General features: G+C 35.2%; 2 protein-coding genes across 7 annotated transcripts; one reads left to right on the top strand and one right to left on the bottom strand.

Moving 5' to 3' along the window:
- The first annotated feature begins 1,920 nt into the window (after positions 1-1,920).
- On the top strand, positions 1,921-11,213 carry LOC103721445 (haloacid dehalogenase-like hydrolase domain-containing protein 3). Of its 6 annotated transcripts, none has more exons than XM_008811650.4 (5): positions 1,921-2,210; positions 2,501-2,586; positions 8,582-8,845; positions 10,232-10,438; positions 10,522-11,213. In XM_008811650.4, the coding sequence occupies exons 2-5, from the start codon at positions 2,548-2,550 to the stop codon at positions 10,831-10,833; spliced, it is 822 nt and encodes a 273-aa protein (XP_008809872.2). In that variant the 5' UTR covers positions 1,921-2,210; positions 2,501-2,547; the 3' UTR covers positions 10,834-11,213. The 6 variants fall into 6 exon arrangements, with proteins under 6 accessions (XP_008809872.2, XP_008809871.2, XP_008809873.2 ...); XM_008811649.4 differs by having other exon boundaries at positions 1,922-2,109; XM_008811651.4 differs by having other exon boundaries at positions 1,926-2,109; positions 8,397-8,845.
- Positions 11,214-15,936: 4,723 nt separating this feature from the next.
- Positions 15,937-23,489, bottom strand: LOC120110266 (mitochondrial amidoxime reducing component 2-like). Its single transcript, XM_039124761.1, has 8 exons — positions 23,216-23,489; positions 22,893-23,042; positions 20,391-20,567; positions 18,823-18,911; positions 18,676-18,740; positions 18,409-18,511; positions 16,517-16,627; positions 15,937-16,279 (listed from the first exon to the last, which is right to left on the bottom strand). The coding sequence occupies exons 1-8, from the start codon at positions 23,361-23,363 to the stop codon at positions 16,151-16,153; spliced, it is 972 nt and encodes a 323-aa protein (XP_038980689.1). The 5' UTR covers positions 23,364-23,489; the 3' UTR covers positions 15,937-16,150.
- Between the last annotated feature and the right edge of the window lie 3,883 nt (positions 23,490-27,372).

Here is a 27,372-nt window from a genome sequence, read left to right as displayed (position 1 = left end):
CAACCAGCAAAGGAATGACAATTTTTTGAAGGATTCGGGAGCTCGCAGGGTTGTTACATTGATTAGCATGGAAAATGAGAGGTAAAATAAATTAAAATATCAGGTGGTACACATGGTTTCAAGAATTAAGACTGATAGATGATTGTGATCATAACGATAAGATTATTTGATACATGGATCTAATAGTATTAGGGATGTGGAGATCAGAGACGACAAATCGGTCGAGGGTTTGGAGCAGGTGGATGATCTAGAAAGCATCCTTCTTCAGCCTCTCTTCACCCAATTTCGCCGCCGCCGCTGCCGCCGCCATCATGTGCTCGTTCATTTGTTTTGACAATGGGAGACATGTAGATGAGGTTTAGGCCCAGACTTTGAAAATCGTGCTGGAGGAATGCTTGTATGGTGTCACACGTACTATTCCATATGGTCTCAAAGGAGGCCCGGCCCGGTGGGCATCCCGGCCCATTAGCAGCCCTAGGCTCAGCTGATTTCCAGGTGTTTAGATTCTTTTCTTTGGTTATTGACAAAATGAAAAGAAAAATAAAATTTAACAAAGAATGAAAAATCGAGAATTTTCATTACATAATTGAAGAAAAGTTATGAAAAGAATTTCTGTAACTTGGTTGCATATGTTCTGCTGCATTGCATTTATTTTGGTCCCCAAACACTGTTGGCTGAAGCAAGATAACATAACAACAAAAGCAAATCAATACGAGCCACTTCTAGATAGGGGGGCTATCTTGCAGAGTATCAATCTTTTGAAACCCTAGTTGTGAAAATTTCTATAATTTAGCATATGTAAACTTTTGCTAGCACTTTAACTTTGGCCCGCATTTAGCCTGCTGAAAAGTTTAGCTTATCAAAATTTATCTTGTAAAACTATAGGAATTTTCGATAGCTTGGATGCAGATAATCAGTTACACTTATTCTTCCTCCACGAACACAATCTATTAGTTGCAATAATAACATAACAACAAAGCTACTTTTAGATAGAATCGCAGAGTGCCAATTCTCCTTTCTAGAATTGAGTATAAAGTGAATTTTTGTTGGCGATCCAACTTTGGCTTGCATTTAGCTCATCACCAAAGAGGTTGACCTAATAGAAGTTGTCACTTGAAGTTATAAAAGATCTCCTACAATTTTGGTGTCAGCATGGAATTTATTTTTGAATCAGACACAATCTATTGACTAAAACAAGTCGAGAATTGCTACTTTTAGATAAGCTCGAGAATTGCTACTTTTAGATAAGCTTGCACCAATCATCCGTAACCCTAGTTACATGAAATTCCTATAATCGAATCCTAGATGAGTTTTTATCGGTGATGCAACTTTGACCTATGCCTAGTTCATCAAAATGGTTGGTATATAAAAAATTCATCATGTGAAGATACAAAATTCATTGCATCGCATTTATTCTCCTCCTACTTACGTATCATCTCCCATAGTTTGTCTATTTGACTTCATTAATTATTTGTGGTTTTACTGTTGTATCAATAATATTTTAAACATAGTTTAGTTCCACTATACTCCAATACTATTTAAACACATTCTGAAATTTTGTGCCACACCTATGTGTTAGTACATGAACCCTAAGGTATGCTATAAACAACATCAAAATGAGCAAATCTATATCATACTTCTTTAGAATTTGACTCCTTTTCTTGTATATAAAAACTAAAATACTGGAATAGGGTTGATCACTAGGGGCGTGTGTTCACGGGCCTGGTTTCGAGCCCAAATAAACAGTGAGGCCTGGGCCTGGTCAGGGCCAAGCCTATCCCAACACCTCCTAGATCTCCATGAATCCAAGCTTTCACCTCCTAGATTAATAAAATCTTGGCTCAAAGCCTCAAACCCACCCCTAGGTAGAAGATTAAGATTAAATAAATCTTTCTTTCATCCAAACAGAGTTGGGCAGGGGGGGCCACCAGCTCGGTTCCCCGAACCGGTCTGGAACCGAGAAAGGCAAAGAGTCCAAAACCACGGACTGCTTCCGCCGGTATTCTCTCTCTCTCTCGCACCTCCAAAACCATCCACCGGAACCACATGAAGCGGGGAAACGACGGCACCAAAACCTTGAGCGCAGAGATCCAGACCCCCCGGACACCGGTACGTGTTGCCAGTTTCAAACAATTTCCACTTTTTCAATTTTTCTACCTCAGAATTTCGGCCGCAGAGAAGTGTTGGATTCGGTGGATTTCGCTTTCCTGGTATTTCTTGATTGTCGTTATATGCATTTTTGACTAATTACAGGCGGAAAATGGGAAAAGGAGGGATTTTCGTTGTCATTCATGTCTTTCTAGAAGTAATGGAGTGAGAAAGATCGCATCGTTTTGGTTTATTCTAAGAATTGTTTGGGGTTTCTTTATGCTGGTTTTAAGGTTTTAGGCCTCTTTTTCTTGTTTATTCTTCTGTTTTAGGGGTCGTGGAGAGTTAAAGATGGGATTTTGGATGTGATTTTTTCTGTTTCTCACAAAGATCTAACTGTGTTTGATTGCAGTGGCTGTCCGGTTTCATGGAGTGGTAGAGTTGGTATTAGGACGCGATATGAAAGTCTTTTTTGGATCTGATTCCCCTGGCTCTGAGGTACTGTGCTCCATGTGATGCTTTATTTTTCTGTTTTAGTATCGGTGGGATTATTTTTTTGGGGAAAAAAAAAGATATTTGCATGTCATATCTTCTGTTTTGGTTCAAAGTCTATTTGGGTTTGGTTGCACTAATTGAGAAGCATCAAGTTAAGTCTCTGATTTATAGTTTACTGGCTTAAAAGTTTTGGAGTTTTAGAAATGCCACTTAAATGTGATTCCCTTTGTTTATTCTGGAAATCGATGCTTTTCTTGGGTGTTATACTTCTGAGTTAGTAGTAGTTGATAATTGAAGACAGGTTTTTGGTTGTGATGTTTGCTATATCGACAAATTCTGGTGCCGATTTTACTGGCCTTGATGCATCAAAGAAGGCTTAGACGTTTATCCTGTTGACATGACTCCAAGAAGGGCTAAAAGAAGTTCGGAAAAGAGAGAAAAAAACCGCGGGAGTGTCATTTCATCGAACAATTGGTGGCCTCTTGGTCATGCTTTCGATCTCTTGAGCCGCTTCATGCTGCCCAGCACAAAGGGGTATAACTCCTTGACGTCCAATCTCCATGCGGGCCTAATCTGGGATCCCAAGACCCACGGCAGGGCCAGGGTGGCTGCGGAAGGGCCATGGCTTCTGTGGGCATCACCACAGCAAGAAAAGCAAGATGCCCCCAAACCCCACCTCTTTCCTTTCTTCTTTTCAGCTCCCAACCCCCTCTCCTTTCCCCTTCTACTGTCCTAAATCTTAGCACCCATCTCTTCTTCTTCTTCTTCCTTGAAAAATTCTCATTCAAACGGTGAGCTCTGTGTCCACCCGGCTGAACAAGAAGGCAACCTAGAAGAGCGAGGGGCAGCCAGAGGCGGAGGAGCTCCTCCAGGTGGCACTGAGGAAGGTTGGAGATGGGAAGGAACCGTTGCTTCATGCTCTTTGAGGAGCTCTGGATGTGGGGTAGCTGGCTTCACTGCTTGGAGGTGTGTCACTTCTATGCTATCTGTTTCCTTTGAAGTCGTTAAGTGGAGAAAAATGGTGAACCTCTTGTCAAAAGATTGGATCTTGATGCTTCTGCGAGACATATTTTAGTTCAATTTGTGACTTTGGTTGATGGATTTAATTCTCAGCAGAGAGATTTGAATGCTTTTCACTAAAAGGTTGAATTTTTGATGCTCCATTTGATTTGTTTGATTTGTTGCTGTGAGTTATCTGGTTGAAGTTTGGTTCCAGTATACTTTTTGATATCTCTCTTCTCCTTTGCCTTGCAATTCTTTATGATGGAATTGTTTTGTTTCTCTCTCTATACCCAATGCAACACTGGATCGTGAGGAGGGAGGATCCTTGCAAGACCCAAACCCTCGCTAGCTCATCTAGTATCACATTTTTCACTTCATTGCTAAACATGGAATTCATCCTTGCAAACAAAAGGGCAGTCTCTCCTTGATGTGTTTTGATATCACACCTTGCACTAGAAGCAATCAAGTGCTCACAAGATGCCCCATGGCCTCCCCTTGATGACAGCATCAATATTGTATATTCATCTCCATCAGGCGTATTGACATCACAGCCTCTAGTGGTCAAGATCTGCACCCAACTAAGTCTCTATGTGGAGCAGCACAATGCAGAGCATAGAACCCTCCTCCATTTCCCTTCTCAAGAGCAAACTTGAGTGTCATCTGCTTGAGAAGATATGGATTATTGTTCAATTGGGAAAGCATAGTTGTTGCCTCACCTGCTGTACTCCTTAGCTCCACATTGGCACCAACAGAGATTAGGAAGTGGAAGACATCGACATAGACTTCCTTGGCTGCCACCAATAACTGGTGAGGTCCCATTCTCATCTTTCTCATCAATGTTGACCTCTGGTTGCAGCATGGTCTGCCGAACCGGTTTGTACCGGCCGGTTCGGCCTGGTACAGACCGGTCCGGCCTAGAACCGATATCCAGACAGTGTGAATATCGATTCCAGCTGTCCGAATACCGGTTCCAGCTGTTTTTGGGCTGGTACTGACTAGTACGCATGCGTACCGGCTGTGTACCGGTCTCGTATCAGCCCGTACAGATGCGAACCGACCAATTCGCACCGGTACCAATTTTTTTTTAACTACAACGCGCGCACCGTGGATTTTAAACCACAACGCATGCGCACTGTGGCGTGAGAGCGCGTGGCCCCTGCTCCCTCAGGGCAGAGTGCCCTGCGCGGACGCGGGGCCGTGTGCTTGCGCGAGGCTCCCCCCGTGCGTTCTGCACGCAGGCGTGATTTCCCATGCGGGCGCGATTCCCCGCACGGTCATAAATGCCACAGCCCTAGCGTGTCCGCAAACACGGCAAAAAATTAATTTTTTTTTCTACAACATCCGCGTGTGGATGGGAACCAAAAGAAAAAATTTTCTTTCCGCACACATCCGTGAACCAGAAAAAAAAAAAAAAACAAAAGATTCATACCGGTTCCGGTCTCGAACCGGTCCAGTAGGCGACCGGTACGCCTACCGGTACCGGTTCAGCATACCTTACTTCCAAGTCTTCAACATCATCAAAGCATTTGCAAACATTATCAGAGAGAAAAAAGATTAATTACTTGATTAAGGAACCTTTGAAGGGTGGCCTTGCTGCCATGTCCTTCTCCTGCACCGTCGATGCCTCTGAGTCCTCACCTCCCTTGTCAGCATATTTGCCATGATTGTCACATGATTTTCATGTGATACAGTTTCTAATTTATCTATGCTAGATGTTACATTCTACAAAATGCATGCTTGTGGTTTTTCTTACTACAGCTTCAGTACCGCCAAGCTAATGCATCTATATCTGTGTAGACCTGTTTTTGCTGACTGTGTTCAGCAAATATGGGTTGGAAAATATACGCAGTCGCTGCCCACATGTATAACTTTTATGTGGGATGATGAAATAAAATAACCAATGACAAGTCCTTTCTCTTAGAACAATCAGCTGATTTTTCCCCTCCTCTCTCTCTGTGACATAGATGGTGTGGTTTTGTTTGTTTTCCTAAGAAGCCATGAGGTGGTCTTCTTTGTTCGTTAAAACAAAGAGTATAATCCATATTACATTTTATGCAATCCACTTGGGGATGATCCTCATACCATTCCATATATACCATTATCCTCTGTTATGTAAAACTTTCATGAAGTTCTAGATTATTTTTTTTGGGGGACTCATGAAGTTTTAGATTGAGTAGTCACATGGATCATATATCAAGGTCTAATTTTTTTTCTTTTCTGTGTTGATTTTCAGCAGCTTTTCATGTATTCGAGTCTAGGGAAAACTCTGTTTGATTGAAAAGATCACTTTCCCATTCTGTGTCCTGTTACAGGAAACAGGACAGAAGAAGTATATTTTAGGTACATGAGACACCTGGAGGGTTTCCATTCCAAACATGCAAATTGGTCTTGAGGGTTATGAACTTATGATGGGGTTTAGGAAAATAAAATTTATACAGGAATTGGGAAGATCCTTGTTTGCTATTAGTGAATCTTTGGTTTCAAGGTTTGGTTTTTGTGGGAACTATAACTTGTGAGTCTAATGAACTCTTCAACAGAATAATTTGATAGACTTGAATGAAAGGAGGGACACTAGTTCCTTGATTCAGTTAATTGTGATATCCAAATTTAAGATAATGTCTATAAACAAGTAGAAGCAAAGGTATGCTCATTGTAGAAATACAAGACTATGTGATAATTAAAGAAAAAAGAAGAGAGGTGCAAGAGAGAGGACAGCTGAACTTAGTTTTTTTTTCTTGTTATCTTTCTTTTCTTTTCTTGATCAATATACAATTCTAGGACTCGTCTTTCAGCCACCTAAATTCCCCTTCATATATTATCCTAATTTGACTCTCGCAAGGTCTCTAGCATCCAAGCAATTAGCCTCCCACATGGCATCAAGACCTTCCCCGAGCTACAAAATGTGAATCTGCATTGAACCTCATATAGAAAGATACAGAAACTTTTCAAAACTGTATTGCAATAACTTTAGGACTTCCCTAATCGAACACAGAAAAAATACATACAAGAAGATCAAAGCTATGGTAAGTCCATTTTTTTCCCTTCCAATTGTTCTCTTTTTATTTGATCTCCGAACTAATCTAATGCGTATACTGAACCTTGGAAAGAGAGGCTAATAGCATGTTAGCAACAAACTGTAGAGATAGCTTTAAATCATGATGTTGGCCTTGTCCAGCCCAATTTAATAGTTGAAATAAAGCTTTGATAATCATTATGATTGCGTAAATCTAGAGATATTATTGCTATTAAAATTGTTTTTTTCTTACATAAGTGCAGATTTATATTTTTGAGATAAGCACTTATCAATCATTTGTCGACATATTAAGTCATTTTAACCCAGATCCTTAATTTGCAAATGAATAATACGTCAGTTGTTTCTTTATTGGAACCACTTTTTCTTAACAAACACCTGTCAACTTGTGTAATCCTTCCATATTTGTCCATCCTGGCATGAGAACAAGAGTTGTGTAATAGGAAATTTAATTATAGTGGGACATTATGAATCTGGGGGCTCCATTAAAAATTTTAAGTGAAGTGATGGCTCATTGGCATCATTCTCTCTATTTTTAAATAAGTAAGGTGATAGCTTATGGCATCATTCTCTCTATCTTGGATCTGCTATCAGGAAAAGTGGATAAATGCTCAAAGATGTACCTAACCAAATAAGAGAGTGGATAAATTCAAGAGGCGATTCTGGTTGTTTTGTAATTGTTGTGTGCTGTTGAGACCTAGAGGCAAGGTTTGCCGTACCGGTCGATATTATACCGTACCGAGCATACTGGTACCAGTACCATACCGACACTCGGTATGCCTCACCATCTCATACCATACCATACACTATAGTAGATGATACCGGTATGGGGTATGGTACTGAGATAGCGAACTTTGCTTAGAGGTAATAATAAAATGAAGATAGAGGCAAAAAGGGATATAGTCTAGTGGTTGCATCTGTGTACCATTAGGAGGAGGTTCCATGTCCAAACCTTGTAAGGTGTTTTCCCACATAAATCTTTCATTATTTTCAATGGAATGGTTCAAAGCACCTCCCACCATTTTTCATAAAGATGAAAGAGAGCATCGGATATGGGGATAGAGAGCACGCATTAGAGTAGTTTAGATTATAGTGCTGTAAAATTGATGAAAATAATATGGTAATGTAGAACAACAATTTGAGAATGCTTCCACAAGCACAAGGATTAGGAGTTCTGTGAAAGGTTCATATCCAGAGGAGGGAAGACTAAGAGAACCTGAACAGAAGTTATGGTAAGAGGTTGAGAAAACTTGCTTTAAGAAAGGATGAATCCCTCAGTTGTAAACATAGGCAAAGATGGATCTACAGTCCTCTAGCTAGTCAGACTAAGGCTTGGTGGTTATGATTATGAGAACAATTACCATGGAGAATGCTATGTGTGATGATACTACTGCTGCCAACCATCTTGCATCCGTTCAAGCTCAATCACATAAATATATACATAATTTTATGTGATAGAACCAAAAACTAGCCACTTTGAGGTGTAACCCTTGTTCTCTTCATATGTTTATTGGCAAGAGGTACTAGTTGTCCAAATCAATTATGATATTAGGCAGAGCTCAAGCTCTGCCCTCTTTATGTTTTTTTATGATAACTCCTGTAGCTTATCCATGGTTACAAGCTCTAGAAAAATATGGATAAATGATTTCTTTGGCCTTATAATAAGCAGCTGTAATAGTAACTGTTGCTTTCATATCTGCATCTTAACATGTTTCTTGTTTACAAAATTTATTCTTGATTTGTAACTTGTAATAATGGTTGCAATATGTGTAACATGCAGAGTTGTTTGTGTGCATGCAAATGAATGGAGACTGGACCATCGAAGTAGCTGCTTAGCTTGTTGATCAGTTTAGTGTTGGATAGCTTAGCTTGTTGATCAGTTTAATGTGTTGAATATCTTGTCAGCGTTTCATATATAACAGAATTGAGGTGTCAGTTTAAACAAGCTGCAGTTTTACTCTACAGCCAAAAATGTCAATCTTGCCAAAGCTACGATGTATTACTGTAGATGTAACTGGTACTCTAATAGCTTACAAAGGCCAACTTGGGGACTACTACTGCATGGCAGCTAAAGCGGTAGGGCTGCCCTGTCCTGATTACAAACGCATGCATGAAGGCTTCAAGGCAGCATACACAGACATGGCAAAAAAGTACCCATGTTTTGGCTATGCCGCAAAAATACCAAATGTTGATTGGTGGAGATCATGTGTGAAGGACTCTTTTATCAGGGTAAGTAGAATCACATGGGTTCTGAGAATGAAGTCTTCATAAATCTTATGCCTATTTGTCGTGGTCCTTTTGTTTTGGATTATCAGCATGCCTTGACAAACATTCATGAATTAATACATTTAACAACTCATGCAATGATGCATGTAAAGAGGACACTAAAAATATTAAATGTGTATTGAATTAAACATGTAACTGTTCTGGGTTCTTTGAAGAATCCATAATTACATCAAACACCAGCAGAACTCTTAATGCTCATGTAACATCTGTTATATTGATATACCCTTTATATAGTAGGCTATACACACAGAGAGAGAGAGAGAGAGAGATGGGGATGGTTAGGCTGCAATTCTTCTGAGAGCATTTGATTCCAAATGTTTCCTAGTAGATATCAATGAAGGGCCTCTCAAAAAATAAAAATCAACACCGTTCATCATGATATAAGATGTATAAAATACTTGAAACTAAAAAATATCTATTTTGGAGCTCTCTTGCCTATCCATCTAAGCAGCAAAAAAATGAATGGTTGCAATATAGCTAGTGAGCAAAAATATAGTTCAAGCTATTTAATGTGCAATTCCAAACCATTGATTTTGATCCAAATATTTTGAAACATACACTGATTAAATTTCAGCTAATCTGAATGTTTCGAAGCTTAGATCCAACTAAAACATGATATAAATGTCAATTTTGTTTTCATCTGATGCATTAGCAAAAAACTAAAGAAAATCTTTAGTTTTTTGGTTGCTAGCTATTTTATATATCTCAGATCATGATCTAAGGTGCTGATTTTTTTATTTTGAGAGGCCCTTCATTGATTTCCACAAGGTAGCATTTGGAGTCAGATGCTCTCAGAGGCATTCCAGCCTAACACACACTCTCTCTCCTCTCTCTCTCTCTTCTATATTATATATATATATATATATATATATATATATATATATATATTTGCACGTAGTCATACTCACACTAATTAAAGAATATTGCATGTCTAAAAATTTAATAGTTAGCTGGGATGCTTCTGAGAGTGTCGAAACTAGTGTGTATATGTAGGGAGAAAGGAGTGGGAAAAGCCCCCCTTCCCCCCAAACACACTTTAAGCAAATGGAAAGAGACTAGATTTGATTAATGGTACTTGACTAATAGTTTGATCAAGTCTTGGTAAATCTAGCTAAGTAGTTAACCTTCGGTTTAATCATTTATTGAAATCTGACTGCCCAGAGGGTTGCAGTTGGTGATCATGAGTAACTGTCGGACTGCCCATGAATGACTCAAAATTCGATTGATCTCTAGCTTACTAGTCAAATTACAGAGGATTTTTTCTGCTTTTCAACAAAAAGATGTATCAAATCTAGCTACTTGTCTTTGTTGGTTGGTAATCTTATGCAGGCGGGCTATGAGTATGATGAGGAGACGTTTGAAAAGGTGTTCAGACGCATATATTCAGCCTTTGGTTCTTCTGCGCCCTACTCTGTATTTCCTGACTCACAGCCCTTCCTGAGATGGGCGCGTCAAAAGGGCCTCATTGTCGGACTTGTGAGCAATGCAGAATACCGGTATCAGGACGTCATCCTTCCTGCTTTAGGACTGAATCAGGTGACCATGATCAGTTCCATACACAGTCTCGCGGTAATCCTTTATCTGCTGGATTGTTAATGGTTCAACTTTTTGTAACCCAGGGATCAGAATGGGACTTTGGTGTGTTCTCAGGCCTCGTGGGTGTGGAAAAACCAGACCCGAGGATATATGAGATTGCGCTGGAGAAGGCTGGAAATATAGCACCAGAAGAAGTACTTCACATCGGGGACAGCATGCGCAAGGACTACATCCCTGCCCGGAGCGTGGGAATGCATGCGTTGCTTCTGGATAGATTTAAGACGCCAGATGCAAAGAGTTGGAGACAGTCTGGTGCTCTCGTGCTCCCTGATCTTATGGCTGTTCGGGATTGGCTTACCAAGGAGGAAGTGCTTGCAGCTGACCAACAAGCCTAGCAATCTATAAGTACTGGTAGAATTGGTCCACTTGGGGGGACATGGTGCAACCAAAATGTAATTCATCCGGGTGGTTACTGAGTCTTCATACAGGAGAAAAAAAACCACCTGATGACATCAGTAATGAGATACTAGTCTAAGAATTTCCGAAGAGGTGAATCATATTCGAAGACCATGTCAATCTTATTGTCTTTAGTTTAATTATATCACCTAGAAGAAGGTAGGGATACAGTGCATGGAGTTCATCTTTATAGTGCATTGGGTCAAGAATTTGCTGGGATGTCGCTTATTTGAAGCAGGAATATGGATAGTTCTATCTACCTTATCTGAATTGCAGCTGGTTTGATTGGCCAGGTATGTTGAATGGCTCTTAATTTCAATGCATGGTCTCTCTTGAAAATTTTAAATGCATGGTCCTTGACAATAGCACACCTGCAGCTAATGGTGTGGTATAGTTCTCTTGAATAGGAGAATCAAGTTAGTAATAGAAGGTAGGACTTCTGTAAGAAATAGTAGTGATTGTGGGAACATCAAGTTTCAAATATTCCATGGCTGGACCAGTAGCTGGTGAACCCATGGCTACTTTTAGAGCTCTCTTCAAATTGACTAATCTAAACATTGGCAGCAATAATGGAGGTTATCCATTCTTTAAATGAGAGACATTGTTGAAATATCTGAACAACATTCAGGTACTGATTGGTCGACATAACAAGAGGAGATTCCAGGTGCAGACAACTCTTGGATTAAAGCATTACCAGACATGATATCTAGCTTCAGGTTCACCCACAGTGGGTGAATGCTAGTAGAAATATTCGGAAAGGATTCAGTGTTGAGTCGAAAAAGAAGAAAGAAAGCATTCTAAAACTGTTAGTATATTTGCTTGTTTATATTTATAAAAGAAATGCAAGGAATGGATCTGAACACCACCACCACCTCAGCAACCATCATCTTCATTTCATGATATTTTTGGTCAAATGGTATCATCCCCTTGCCAAACTCGAGCAATGGGCGTGGGGGTTCAGCCCTTCTCAATAATTCATGAATAAATAAGAATTAGTGAATCATTTTATCAGTTGGCTCTCATTTACTTCGATGACCTACAAATACTAGAAAGCATTTGCCTAGAGTTTTAAAAAGCTCTAGTTTGGCTTGAGCTTAACCACGTTTCTCCATTAAAAATAAAAATTAAGAAAGCAAAATTCAATTCATCTTAGTCTTTGATCTAAAAATCAGAATCCTAGTGTCATAAAACACATCCATTCAACAAATTCTGGCTCAATGTACTTATGGCCTTGTTTGAGCATGCATGGTCTGTATGAAATTTGGTTGCCTTGGTGGTTGTGCCCATTTTCTCAGCAAATTAAAGGATCTGGGCTTGAGTTTGGATGGTTCATGTCTAAGTATTCATACATTGGATACTTGAAGTGGATATGGGTCTCCCTTCCTTTCTTTTTTTTTTAAAAAAAAAGAAGAGAATGTATAGTCTAGCTAAATTAGAATGTAAGTAATGATAAGGATTTATGTGTCTCTCAACATTTGGTCCATGGTTCATGGATAATGAAACTTTGGCAATTTGATTAATTACAAACATACATTCATACATACAATTTGGTTGCAAAATTTGGAGTTTAATCTTGAGATCAATTTTGACTTATTCATTATCTGGTCAAACTTAATATGAATGTAATTTGAATGAGTAGAACATAGGTATAATTTTTGGTTTGAGTATATCAACTAAAACCTAGTATAGTTTATACCAAACTCGAATATTGCTTGACCCAAACTTGGTTTTAAGATTTCAAATTTGAATTAAATATTAACGTATTTGAATAATTAAATTTGAAAATAAATAACATCTAATAACAAAATATAAGTTCAAAAATGATTAAATATAATACGAAGAAAAATGTTTCGCCGTATCTCTTCCTTCCCCCCTCAACACCAGTCCGGATAAGCCAGGAAATGAATGAGCAGTGTTGAGAAGCAGCACTCTAGTATGAAATATATTATCATATCAAAAAGCATAAATAAGTCATTAGACCATCGATTAAAGTTTTTATATTGAAATGTATACTGTATATTGTTTACTATACAATTTTTTTGAGCCTTGTCGAGTTCAATCTGATTAGGTGAGATTGAGTTCAATCATGGTATGGAACTAACTTAGACCGATGAACAGAGTAGAGTTGGATCAATTACATACTAGTCAAGCTTAATTATGAACTAAGTTCAGGCAAATCCATCAAAAGTTGAAAAATATTTGTAAGCAAAATAATAATAATAACAAAAAAAAATACTTACTGCATGGTAGGTTTTGTAAGTTTCAAGATGTGCCAGTATCTTGGCATTTGTTATGTTATTATTTATAGCAAGTATTAAGTTCTTTTTCCATAACGCTTTGCTGGATGTAACCAAGAAACCAAGACCTATACTCCAAAGACCCCTTAGTGTCAAATTTGACAAGCAATCTGCAAATCGATGTTGATAGATAGAAATCTACATAAATTTTTTCTTGAAATGAGCACTGAGCAGTGGTTTGTCTCCCTTGAAAGAAAATAGCAAGTCAATTTTTGTTGGGACCTTTCTTTGCTCGGAGACTTACTAAGTGATGTTTCACCAGATACCATCCTATAACACAACGAATCGAAACTGTAAGCTAGTGTGGCAGCTTCACAAGTCTGTGAAAGTGTCGTCTGAATTCACTAGTTGATACTCCCTCAATGAGAAAGATAGAAAAAGACTGATATTTTATGCATCCATAGCCATGTTGCTTTAAGTGCTGATAATATTATATACTTGCTGTCCGTGGCAATACATTAAACTTGGCCCAACTTGATTCTTGATTTTTTTTTTATTTTTTTTTAGCTAAACCGGGTGGTTCATACAATACGTGTACGGACGCATTCAATAAAATCGGAAAACAAAATATCACGGAGCTTCCGAGACAGCTCCCCATCTCCCATCTTCCATCCACAGGGTGCTATCGGAATGGTTAGCCACGTAGGTGGCTCCAACTTGATTCTTTCCCATCGACAATATATATATATATATATATATATATATATATATATATATATATATATATATATATATAACTGAATCTGTATCAGTTTTTTCGGCCACCAGGTCTTCTCAAGCTTTGAAGTTAGGTCAAATATTTTGCTATGTATATTTTAATTCTCATTTTACTGCTGCACTTTGAGCATAGATTGAGAGTCACCGGGCTCCAAGAAAACCTGAAACTATAACGATCAATGATGAGGTTTACAGGAATTAGAAAACCTAGGTGAAACGATGGAAGCAGGTTGCTGAAAGAAAAGGAAGGAAGAAAAGATGGAAAAGGAGTTCATGGACACGGCTTACCAAAATAAAGAAGCAAGCTGTAATGCGGTTTTGCAGAGAATGTGGAAGAGTTTAGAGGGCACAGACACTTTGGATGCAACACAAAGTACTCGTTATTTGCAGGTCCATATAACAGTGAGTTTACTTGTCCTCAGATCACTAGGATACTAATTTTTAATACGAAGGAGAGACTCTTGTTTTTGGTAGTCCATGACTCGGACTTGTCATTATATCTACCATGACTCTGCAGTATAAGTTTACGCATTTCCTATGACAAAGGTTTATAGTCACATTCCGCAATGGCAGCAGCAGTATCATGAGATTAAATATATTATGGAACCTTGCTCTGGAGATAGCCCAGATGATAGTCTACCTCCTGAGCACAGATGAAGTGGCCGGGCAGTGGCTCAACCTGAGCAATCAAAGAATATTACACAAAATGCAGGGCAAATTAGATAACAGGAGACAAGGCTTGGATGGTGGTAGACCCCTGAGATCATGTATATTAAGCTAAACAACCAGCAACATGATAATTAGCTCTCTGAGTTAGCTTATAAGAATCATATATAAGTTGTGTTCTTAGCCTATGTTTTCACCATCAATGTTCTTTCCCTTGGTCTTTCTATGTCGAGAGTTGACGTAAAACACCTGGCTGATTCTTGGAACCTCCAAGGCCAAGTTGAGAGGGGCTACTTGGTGGAATTTCATGGCAAAGTTCTTTGTTAGGATTGGATCTTTCAAAGAAGGTGTAAGATCTAGGAAGGATGCATGGAGAATTTGCTTATATGTCACTCGTGGTGGTGATTACAGTTTGGATGTGTTCTCCATAAAGGACCTAATCACTTCGATTTGCTCAGCCATCAACCAAAATAATGCAAAATAGATGTGAAGTTGAGAGTCAAGTTTGGCAATCATGGTCGTCCATGGTTTGCCTAATTCATGTATGGTATGAGTTTATTAAATCGAAATTTACCTAATTCATGTACAGTATCTAATTATCTATTATGTCTCTAGTACATGCTCACCAAAAAAGGGGAAAAAGGATAACATATAAATAGAAGACCTCAGTGAAGGTTAGATTTGGGCAACAAGAAAATAATAGTTAGTAAGGTTCCCAAATCTCTCGTCAGAAGCCCTCACCCATCTGTTCTCTCTCAAAAACAGCCAGGCCGGACCATGTCGGGCCAAACAGGTTCATAAACTAAATAGTTTTTCCAAGCTTAATACCTAAGATCTTTTTTATTTGCATATTAGCCCCTATTGTTTCATATTTATATCAAAAATTCTTATAAAGTTCTTCATTTGCACAGATGGGTCCTTCTGTTAGTTTTCATTGGTTGAAATCATCTTGGTAAAGGTTAACCATGGTTGCAGAACAAAAATATCATTTCTTAACATGAGGCTCGATATTCAGTATATTCATGCTTACTTTGTGCATAATAACAATGTTTAAGATGAGACTGGTTAAGCTCAAGCTTGTCATGTTGCTCAACGACCAAATAACTTAGATATACTTTGTTCAATAGAGATACAGCATAATAGGATCTTAAGAGCTCTCACCATGTATCTAGGAGACATATCAAGACTTTTCGTTTTTCTAATAAGCAGCTAGAAATTCTTAAGGACTCCAATAAATTTGACAAATATGATTTTCTAGAACATGTGCTTTATGGAATTTGGCATTCAATTAATGCACAGTCTAGCCACATGTGAGATGATTATAATCACAAACCAACAAATGCATCGAATCAAAGACCGGCCTAAGAGTGGAAAACCAGAATAAGCTTATCACATTCAGAGAATAGCTGCAGCAGTATTTTTTTGAGGTGAACAAACATTCAGATATAGTTCTTTTTTTTGTCGCATTTGTCTTAAACCTGGGCTGAAAAATGAAACATTCTCTTTGCATATACGCGCTATTTGCTGCAAGATAGGTATCCATTGACACAGTTACCTTGATTAAGTGTTTTGATATTCAAACTGCTGCATCAGCAGCAGAAGAGACCTTTTCAAGAACATAAACTGGATCTCCAACCTTAACAATCTTGCCTTTGCCTTGTGCAGAAAGGGATTCTGTGCAGATTAAATTTTGCCCGAAGTACACCTGCAAAATCAACACTTAAAATAAGTGCATCTAGAAACTACAAGAAATATCCAATCAGCGTTAGCTTAGATAACCATAAACAAAAATTTTCATCAAATAAATGGCTGTTAATCATTGGTGGTTGGATTTTATTGGTACAAGTTGCGAGATGTTCACCAATTGTTGGATGGGTTAAGATCAAATATCATGTCTGATTGATGGGAAGCATGAGCCAATTGAATTGAAGTAGACTTTTACCTTCCCCTGTGGTTTCCCTTTCAGGTGCAAAGCATGGTCTGACCGGAACTTCATGAGAATTTCAGTTGGCTCAACACCAGCAATTCCATTTTCTTGATTGATAGTTGGTACCTGAATCACATGAGAAGTTATTCGAATATCACCTAATTTATGCAAGGAACACAATAAATCTAAAGGATAACAAGGGAAGTTATTCGAATATGATCTACATTTACACCCCCCCCCCCCCCCCAAATCAAAATCTAACAGATAAGATTAAAATATTGAAATTATACAATTGTTTAACTTTATAATTGATCCATCACTCGGCCAATTCATCTCGCTTAGACAATGCAATTTTGAAAGGAGAAAAGAGCAGATGGGCAACAGTCTGCTTAGACTGTCATAATAATGTTTTCCAAATATTGGTGCTGGAATTTAGATATAATTGATTCTGGGGAAATGAAATCTGATTACAATGGACTGGGAAAGCAGATTTTCATCATTACCAAAAATAACTTATTTATTCTTTTAGGAAAATCCATTAGATTAAACAATATGTGCAATGCAAACATTCAAAACAAAAGGCAAGCATTGTAAAACTACTGCAGGTTCGGTAATTCCAGCATCTATTTGTGATGTCATGCATACAAATCAGAAAATTTACAAGATAAATTATGCCAGACACGATTCCATGCTTTCGGAAAAATATCTGATTCAGTAAGAATATTGATACATTAAAGTAGTAGATGTGTAGATGGTGAGATAAATGTTTCAGGTTAACAAGCAGAATCAGCTCTTAGCGAGACTTTAGCTCCATTCAGTTCTGCTCGTCTTCTATCATGATATCACAGTTTCTTCATCAACCTTACTTCCAAAGAAAATTGGCTTTTCTCCATCAACCAAGATGTGTGAGAAGCAACCACTAAATTCTCCTGGAGATTTCATTTGCCAATCTTTTCTTACCTGACTGGTAGTCGATTTTAGATCGATGGGAGTCAGGCCTCCACATATGTAGTATATTGTTGAACTGTTGGTTTCAAGAAATCATCATAGTTACCCAAAGATGCTAAACACAATCATCATCAGATCATGATAGTAAACTTTCCAGGATTCCAGGTGATATGTGTTTGTCATAGGAACACTAGGAATGCAAACTGTGTCTAGTTTGCTAAAGTTGAGGCATTCGACTCTACCAACTTGATCTACCAAAATAAGTGAATTGAGAAATTGTTAGGATCTTGAAACAATGTAACGGAAAATGCATGAAAGAAATAGAACTGCTATATATTTAATATTTAAACATCTCAACGAAATTGCAGGTAGCTTACATATTGGCATTATTATTTTTCATCTACTTGTCATCACTCTCCACCACGACTTAAAATTGTGGCTCAAACTATACTTCACTCTAACTTCTTGTCATCTCAATTTCATATTGTATTGATAATTGCTTTCATCACTTGCTTGTCATTTGCAGGGCCTCATTCAATATATTACTAGCCAAGTTAACCTAATTTCTAGAATGTCTTTTGGTGGTGTCTCTTCAGGTCTTAAATATTTACGACCTGTTGTGTCCTTCTTGTGGATAGAGTCCTGTCACAATAGGTGTCCAGAGCATTATTCATGCACCACCACAGTGAATGGTGTCACTATGTGGAATGCTTGGCTGCATCTGCTTTATCACATAGCAACCCTCAGATCCGGTGTTTAATTGCATTATAACAAATGAACTTCTTGGTCAAATTGCCAAAACTGTAACACATTCCTGTTAAGATAAATCAACAGACATTCCATAGAATATCATCCTCAAACTAAACAAAATGATAATCATACACATAGAGACCACGCTGACCAAGATTAAAACATTTGAATGCACTTGTGCAAATAAAGTACAAGAAGATAAGTGTTACCTTACAACGCGAGCATAGCTTAACACCTTGAAATGTTAACTTGTTTAACTTTATTACTTTCCACAAATCCTCTGAAAATGGATTACATCCATCAACAAGAATACTGAAAACAACATGAGCATCTCAGAAATTACCACAAAATAATTTTTGCATCATAAAGAATGCATAATGTATGCTATCAGTATAAATGATACTGAAGATTGCGATCATGAGTCCTTCAAAATGATGCTAACTTCAGAAATATTAACAATGAATATGCTGGCTTACTTTGGTCTGAATCGATTAATTGATAGTGGTTCTTTAAGAAGTTCATTTAGTGTATTCAGAGAACCCTGCACATAAAAAGTTAGAAGAAATCTTATAGATACAGTTATCAGGTATTAGTTCTTGTACTTCCAAAATGATTCAACTAACCTGGGATATCAACAAGAATGGATATAGATCAGAAAACATGATTTGGTGTCCCTGAGCATATTTAGGATCTACTGCTCTAATTTCTGAAGCTGCAATATTAACACAATATAAGAAGTTACGTGATTAGTGGACAGATAGATGATACATCAAACATGAGAAGAAAAGGTATAATGTCCTACTATCTTGGGGACCTGAAGAAACATGAATAAAATGAAGCTAACATGAAAATCATATGATTCCAGGCTGACATTTTGAAACTATTAAACCATGAAATATTTATTTTTATTGTCATGATCATATTGTGTGTATATCATTTTTTGTAACCAGTCTTAAGTTTAACGTGCAGGAATAAAATTGAAAGATGAATATGTGCCTACTAACATTACTTACACTTCTACATAAAAATGTTTTTTAATACCTTTCTGCATATACCGCTATGAGAATAGTTTAGTCTAAATTACAGTCATTTATTTTGTGCCTACTGACATTACTTACACTTCTACATAAAAATGTTTTTTAATAGCTTTCTGCATATACAGCTATGAGAATAGTTTAGTCTAAATTACAGTCATTTATTTTTATACACTGTATAAATTTGACATATCATAAAATTATCTCAGTTTTCCATGTTGATGAGGGCAAACATGTCCAAGTGCTGAACGACTGACTGACTAGATGACAAACTCCAAAGATGTTAAATATGTTGAATATGATAACATGGACCATGTTACACTGGTTCTATACCGATCCATGTTTTCTATATCATATTATGCACAGTGGTATTCAGAATCCCCACAGCCTCCTATGAGTAATTTGAATCCACCATGTCCCAAGAAAGTGTGTGTCCCCACTAACTCTCTTGTGCACTTCCACAAAATTGTTTGCTTTTGGCTAACGAAAGAGACTAAAGCATCACGATATGACTCATTTTGTTCTTCCAAACAAAAGAAACACAGTTGAAACTTAAGAAGCTGGGTTGGATGCACTTAGATAATGCAAAAATAATCCTCTCTAGTGCACTTCCACAAAATTGTTTGCTTTTGGCTAGCTAACAAAAGAAACTAAAGCATCACGATATGACTCATTGTGCTCTTCCGAACAAAAGAAACATAGTTGAAACTTAAGAAGCTGGGTTGGATGCACTTAGACATTGCAAAAATAATCCACTAACAGATCGAAACACTATAAACAATTACAATGGAGCATGTCCCTCTCATATGTACAATGGGAACAGAATACATATGTAAGACTCTAAAATGCATACAGACATAAAATGCACATGATGAGCCAGTGGGTTAAAACCTATCATGTTCGCTGCACATTTGTCCCATTCATTCTTAGATACCTGGAGGGGATATACACATACTACTCTTTCGTTTTGCCTCAGCAGTGGAGCTACAGACCTTGATAATGCTCATTGGGCTGGTGAATAAACCATTAGTAATCATAACACGCTACACATGAGAATGAAGAAATTCATCCTTCGTTGTTCAAGGTAATACAAAGAGCATTTGAGAAGGTAAATTTATTTCAAAACATATTTAAATAGGATATGTAAAGAAACCTACTAGCATTAAAGCGCACTAGACGGCTTGGCTTCCCAAGATAATTTGAAAACCATTCAGATGCTTCAGATCCTTCATCAAATGCAGAACCAGACCACTCCCATACAGAGATGCCATGAATTACAGCACATTTCCTGTTCAGAGGAACCTTCAATGTATCCATCCCTGGGGCCCTTATGACTGCAGCAAAATAAAATATAAGCTTTAAAGTGAAACAACAGTCTGTAATAGACTGTAATAGTTTCCACTTATAGTCCTGGACAGGAAAAAGAAGTGCATATCAATTTCCCCAATATCTCAAATAATGTCAGTCAAAATATTGAAGCACTTCATCAGAAGCTGATCAGGGCTGCAGCCAATATTTGACTTAAAAATATTGAAGAAATTGACTGATTTACATAACTGATCAAAGTCAATAACAAAATTTAACAATGTATTAATTATTCTGAAAATTTATATTTAAAAATATGAATATTAATTGCATTAAGGATCTGACTGAGGATACCACATTTCTTCCCAAAAAAATGGCTAAGAAACAGCAATCTAGAGTGCCATAAAGTAACACCAAGATATGTAAATCAATGTCAATAGACAGAAGCATATAAACCATTAAACTTGCACATCAAATTTTACAAACATAATCATAATCTATTAAAGGAGTCATCTTTTTGTCTTTAGATTCAACAGGATGCAGTCAGATATATGTGGACTTTCTTCGTGAGGCACAATGCAGCAGCATAATAAAGTTTAATAATGTAGACGTTGTTCAAGAAGTACACTTAAATGACAATATCTATCTATGGCAATAATCTTTTCTCCTTTTGCAGTTCCAGCTAATCAAGAATACAATTTAAGCAATTTATTTTATATATAGTGGCCTTGTTGGCAGAAATTATGTACTTCATGCTTCTCAAAGCACCTATAGCGTAAGAACATATTATGCCTATCCTAAGAAAAGCATGATATCTTGATTTTTACTCAATTTTCCCACATCAAGAAGAGAAGAAAATCAGAAAAAAGAGAGAACAAGGAAAGAAGAGGAAGTAAAATCTGCTGGTAAATCATATAAAACTCATGCAATACCTCATGGATTTATCAGAGGATGGTTTAGGCTAGTGGACTGTAAATGACTAAACGACTCATCTCTGCTTAAATTTAACAGAAGAACAACACAAATCACCAAAGACAAGGGACAACTCGTGCACTAATATCCATAAAAGAAATTAAAATTCAATAGAATAATAGCTGAGGTCTTTCACCTTCATTAAGACATGTAGAATAGCTAGTCTACTTAAAACTTAGAAAACTGTCTATGCCATTTTGAATTCTGAATTTCATATTTCTCTCTCTTCAGACAAAAGCAAAAAGATGCACATGATATTAAGGACCGGAATTTATAACTACCTGTGTCATTATTAAAATAAGGATGCACAAGATATCACATTGTAATCATCCATACAACCACTAGCACATAAGCATCTGCCTCAGACTCATCTTATACCCAATGCTAACAGTCATTAGTTAGATTAAGTGTGCATTCATTGCAATGCCCTGATAGTTTAAAATTTTTATATCCCCATTTAGTATCCTCTTGCTTTGACCAAAACAATATATTCATATATTTAGACAACCATGCATTTTTTAACTTACACGATCCCCTTAATAATTGATACTAATCTCTGTTGATAATAAAAAAAACTATTCCTAAAACGCATTAAGAAGTAAGAACTCAGAATCAAAAAAGAAACACATTTCTTTTGATATTTATGTACAAATTCCAGAGAAAAATGATGAAGAGAAGCCTACTAGAAACAAACGTTGGATTTGGACTCATAATACAGATCTCAAATTGATGGGATTTACTGGATGGTTGTTCTTACAAGTGTTATCCAAATATCAAGGTGGCCCTAAGTTACCGGTCACAAGTTTCACATTCAATAAGTTAATGGACCAAGGCAAATACAGCAGAAAGCCTCAAGCATGGATGACCAAACAATATTCAGCCTGATGGTAGATTCATAGACCTAGCAGTAGTAACTAATCATAGCAGGTTCTTATCAAGAGAGAGAGAGAGAGAGAGAGAGAGAGAGAGAGAGAGAGAATCATAACAGGTAAGCTTCAGGAAGTCTTATGCCTCATAATTTTAATTGTAAAAAGATAAATTGTTAGGTTAACTGCACAAGGCAACTGATGGTAGGTTGTTTGGCTCAATTCAGGATTGATATTAAACTAAAAGGAGAAGCCTTGCATATACCTAAACCTAACCTATGAATTTTATCCCATGAATTATAACATATGTATCCGCATATCCTTTGGTAATTAAAAAAAAAAGTACCACATGAATTACAATGCGTAATTAGCATTTCAAGTAAAAGACTTACTGACATATAGAACCCTAAAAAATAATTCATTGCAATGGAATATATCACCAGTAATTGACAAATAGTAGTTCAAAACGTGCAACTTTGATAGGATAAACAACAAAATAATAGATAGTATTCATACCCAAATATGAGTTCTCTGTTGGTTCCCAATCTTCATTAAAGGAATCAGCTGGCATCTCTACCTCAACCAATGCAAGCTTTGGTTCAACTCTTTGAGTATATGCCCTCCCGCTGGAATTTACAACCACCCACTGCCGGTCCCATCGAAATCCTATGAAATTGGAAGCAAATAAAATGAGTGGATGAATCCAAGTAAAATGATCATGTGGCCATTCTTAGGAGCAAGAATTTGGTTGCTTCATAAGAACTGAGAAATTATACTGAAATAAGTCACTTGGGAAGCTAAGAACTGCTTGAAGGTGTGATTTTTATCAGTAGGACTACCAGTGGAGGTGATGGGGGCTTGAGGGACAGAGATTCCCCGGCAAGACTTGATCGGGTAGATGAAGATGGAGGAAACGGTGGCGGTGGGCGGCTCCGGCGAGCCAACGCCCCCCAAAAAGGAGGCAAGCATGGAGGCGGCCTTCTCCATTCCTCTCCTAATCCGAGGTGCTGGAGAAGATCAAGAGGAGTCAAGTGCAGGGCTTTCCCACGAAACGGAGGCGGACAGACTCGTCTTCCCTTTCGTGTTTTGTTATGTCATACGCTGAAGTCATTTGGTGGTAGGCGGCTGGCTACGTTTCCTCTTTTGAATAGGGAAAGTTAGCGGCCGGTCCATATCGTGTCATGGGATCGCTACTTTAAATATAATGGGATGGCTATTACGGAATATATTATTATGATATAAAATAATTATTATTACAGACTCACAGCTTCTTTTCTTCATCAACGTCGGAAAGTTATTTTAAATTTAAAAAATTTTATTACTATAATAATAATACATAATTATACTATAATATATTTTTTATATTTTATTGTAAGCATAATATAACATATTATTACAATCATAATTTTAAATTATTATTATATTAGTAATAGTTATATTATGTAACTACAATATTATTATAACAATATTATTATAATATATAATTAATCATATAAAAGATAATATATTAGATTATAGGGTTTTTTACGTGGATATCCTTCTAAATATCGGATTTTGCATTAATACCCTTCCGAAATTGATATTTGCATGTATACCTTCGTAAAAATCTGTTATTGTATAAATGCCCGTAATCTAACGGTTGTTCTAACAGTGTTAAGAAAAAATATATTTATATTAATTAAAAATAAAATAAAATTTTAAAATTATGTTATTGTCCTTGTTTTCTTTTTCTGCTATCGGAATCACAATCTATTTGTATATCTACCTATTAAGAATATTTTAGTCATTTTAATTTGAAATCATTAATTTTTTTAATGTCGTTAGATAGCATGAATACATATGCAAAAACAAAAATAAAAAAAAGGATAGAATGGCAAAACAAGTGTTTTACGAGGGTATACATGCAAATATCAATTTTGAAAGGGTATCATGCAAAATCCAATATTTAGAAGGATATTCATGCAAAAAATCCTATATTATATTCCATTACATTATATTATTTTATTATAATAATATTATATTATTATTAAAGATATATAACAATATATAATAATAATATAATATAATGTATTATTATATTAGATTCTAATCTGCTATATTATATTATATTGCTACATTATACTAGATTATAATTATATTATATTATAATTATTATTAAATTATATTACATTGTAGTAATATTGTACTATTAATAATAGTAATACTAATAATAGTAATCGTACTAATAGCAATAATAATACTAATAATACTAATAATACTAACCATGGTAATAATACTAATAATAGTAATGATATTAATAATAGGGATAATACTCATAATAGTAATAATACTAATCATAATCAAAATATTAATACTAATAATATTAATAATTCTAAAAATAACAATAATACTAAAAATATTAATAATATAAATAATAGTAGTAGTACTAATACTATATAATACTACTAATAATAATAATAGTACAAAATAGTAATAGTGCTTAAAATAGTAATAATACTAAAAATAGTAATTCTACTAATAATAGTCATAAAACTAAAAATAGTAACAATACTAATTATGGTAATGATACTAATAATAGTAACAATACTAATAATAGTAATAATATTAAAAATAACAGTAATACTAAAATAGTTATCCTACTAATAAAAGAAATAATACTAAAATAATAATAATAATAGTAATAATACTAATCATAGTAATAGTATTAATAATGGTAATAATACTAATAATAGTAGTATATTAATAATGGTAATAATACTAATAATAGTAACACTACTAAAAATAGTAATAGCACTAAAAATAGCAATGATACTAATAATAGTATTAGTAGAAATACTAGTAATAATACTAATAATAGTATTAGTACAATTAATAGTAATAGTACAAAATTATAATTATACTAAAATAGTTCTAATACTAAAAATAGTAATTGCGATAAAAATAGCAATTATACTAATAATAGTAATAGAACTAAAAATAGTTACAATACTAATTATAGTAATAATACTAATTATAGTAATAGTACTAATAATAGTAATGCTACTAATAACATCATTAATATTAAACATAGCAACAATACTAAAATAGCAATACTACTAATAATAGTAATTGTACTAATATATATATGTACGTGTATATGTATATATATATATATATGACATATACAAGTGTGTATATATGTACATATATGGATATATAACAAATACATACACACACACATATATATCTCTGTGTGTGCGGATATATATATATATATATATATATATATATATATATATATATATATTATATGTGTGTGTGTGTCCATATTTCTGTGTGTGTCCATATATATATATATATATATATATAGAGAGAGAGAGAGAGAGAGAGAGAGACACACACACACACATATATATATATATATATCAATATATTTGTACATATATATATATCTATGTATAATACATATATACATATATATATATATATGCGTGTGTGTGTGTGTGTATATATATATGTATTTATACGTATGTCTCTCTCTTTATATATATACACACACATATATATCCATATATGTATATATAGACATATATATATTATTATAGTCATAATTTTATATTATTATTATACTATTATGATTAAGTATATATAATAATATTTAATCATAATATAATATAATCTATTATTAGATTAGATTCTAATTTGTTATATTATATTATATTGATGTATTATATTACAATATGATTATATTATATTATATTATATGTTATAATTTTAATAATATTATATTGCATTGTAGTAATATTGTACTATTAATAATACATTACTATATCATATGATATCATATTATGTTATATATATATATATACTGTAATATTCAATATTAGATTACATTATATTATAATAAAATTATACAAAATAATAATATTTTAATATATAATAATATATAATAATATATAATACTATATTGTATTATATTCCACTATGCAATATTTTTTATTATTATTTTATCATACCAAAATTATTTTATTATATTGGTTACTAAACATATGTTAAAGTTTTACATTACTTTAGAAATGTAGTTACCAAAAAGCAAATAGCTTTTAATAAAAACTCTACTTTCAAAAGTTGTACTTCTAAAAACTCTAAAAACCCTACTGCCAACAGAAATCCGAAAGAGGGCCATAGTATACTATAACTTTTATTTATTTCTCTAAATATTTTGATATCTTTCTATCTTTCTATAATAATTATAGTTATGCTCTCTACTATTTTTATGTAACAATCATAACTGTACATCATTTTTAATTTTGTATTTTTCCTCAATCCTATAAATATCGGAATCATGATCATCTATGATTATAAATATATGAATCGATGGAGGCTTTGTGTGAACCTCTTGCTAAACTTTTCATCAATCATTTTAAAATAAATTTAAAATTGTATTTGAAAAAAAAAAATTGGTGACATGTGTAGGAGGGCAAAAACGTATATCCACCCGCTAGTTTGCTTGGAAGATACGGCAATGGCTAGATTCTCAAGTATTGAAGATCAAAAGATGGGGGATAAAATATATCTCATGCAGTACTTCAAAAAAATTACATTATAATTGTAGAGATACTATTTGCAATGCAAGTGAGATATTGCCACATATCGGGGCCCATAAATATATATTACTTATGGAAAAAAAGGAGATGGATAGAAAAATAAGATTTTATGAAATATTTTATAGGAGCAAAAATAGAGATGCTCTTGAGGGATGGAGACACGGAGAGCAAGCAAATGAGTGGTTCGTGTTGAACAAGCTCAATATCAAATAATGTGAATTGATGGGTACTCACTTTAGAAGAGGGAAGGAGAGGAGAGAATGGCAGAGGAGAGGAGGTAGTTTTTTGTTTTTTTTTTTTTTTTTTTTGATACAATGGCTGCTCACACAGCTCGTGAGTATCGCCAAAAAAGTGTAGAGAGAAAACGTGGCATAGAGATGGAGGAGCAGCTATAAAATATGTTTAAAGAG

The sequence above is a fragment of the Phoenix dactylifera genome, chromosome 1 (genome assembly GCF_009389715.1).
Source record: "Phoenix dactylifera cultivar Barhee BC4 chromosome 1, palm_55x_up_171113_PBpolish2nd_filt_p, whole genome shotgun sequence".
NCBI classification, from domain to species: domain Eukaryota; kingdom Viridiplantae; phylum Streptophyta; class Magnoliopsida; order Arecales; family Arecaceae; genus Phoenix; species Phoenix dactylifera.
The sequence above is the reverse complement of the archived record's forward strand: the minus strand, read 5'-3'. Positions and strand labels throughout refer to the sequence as shown.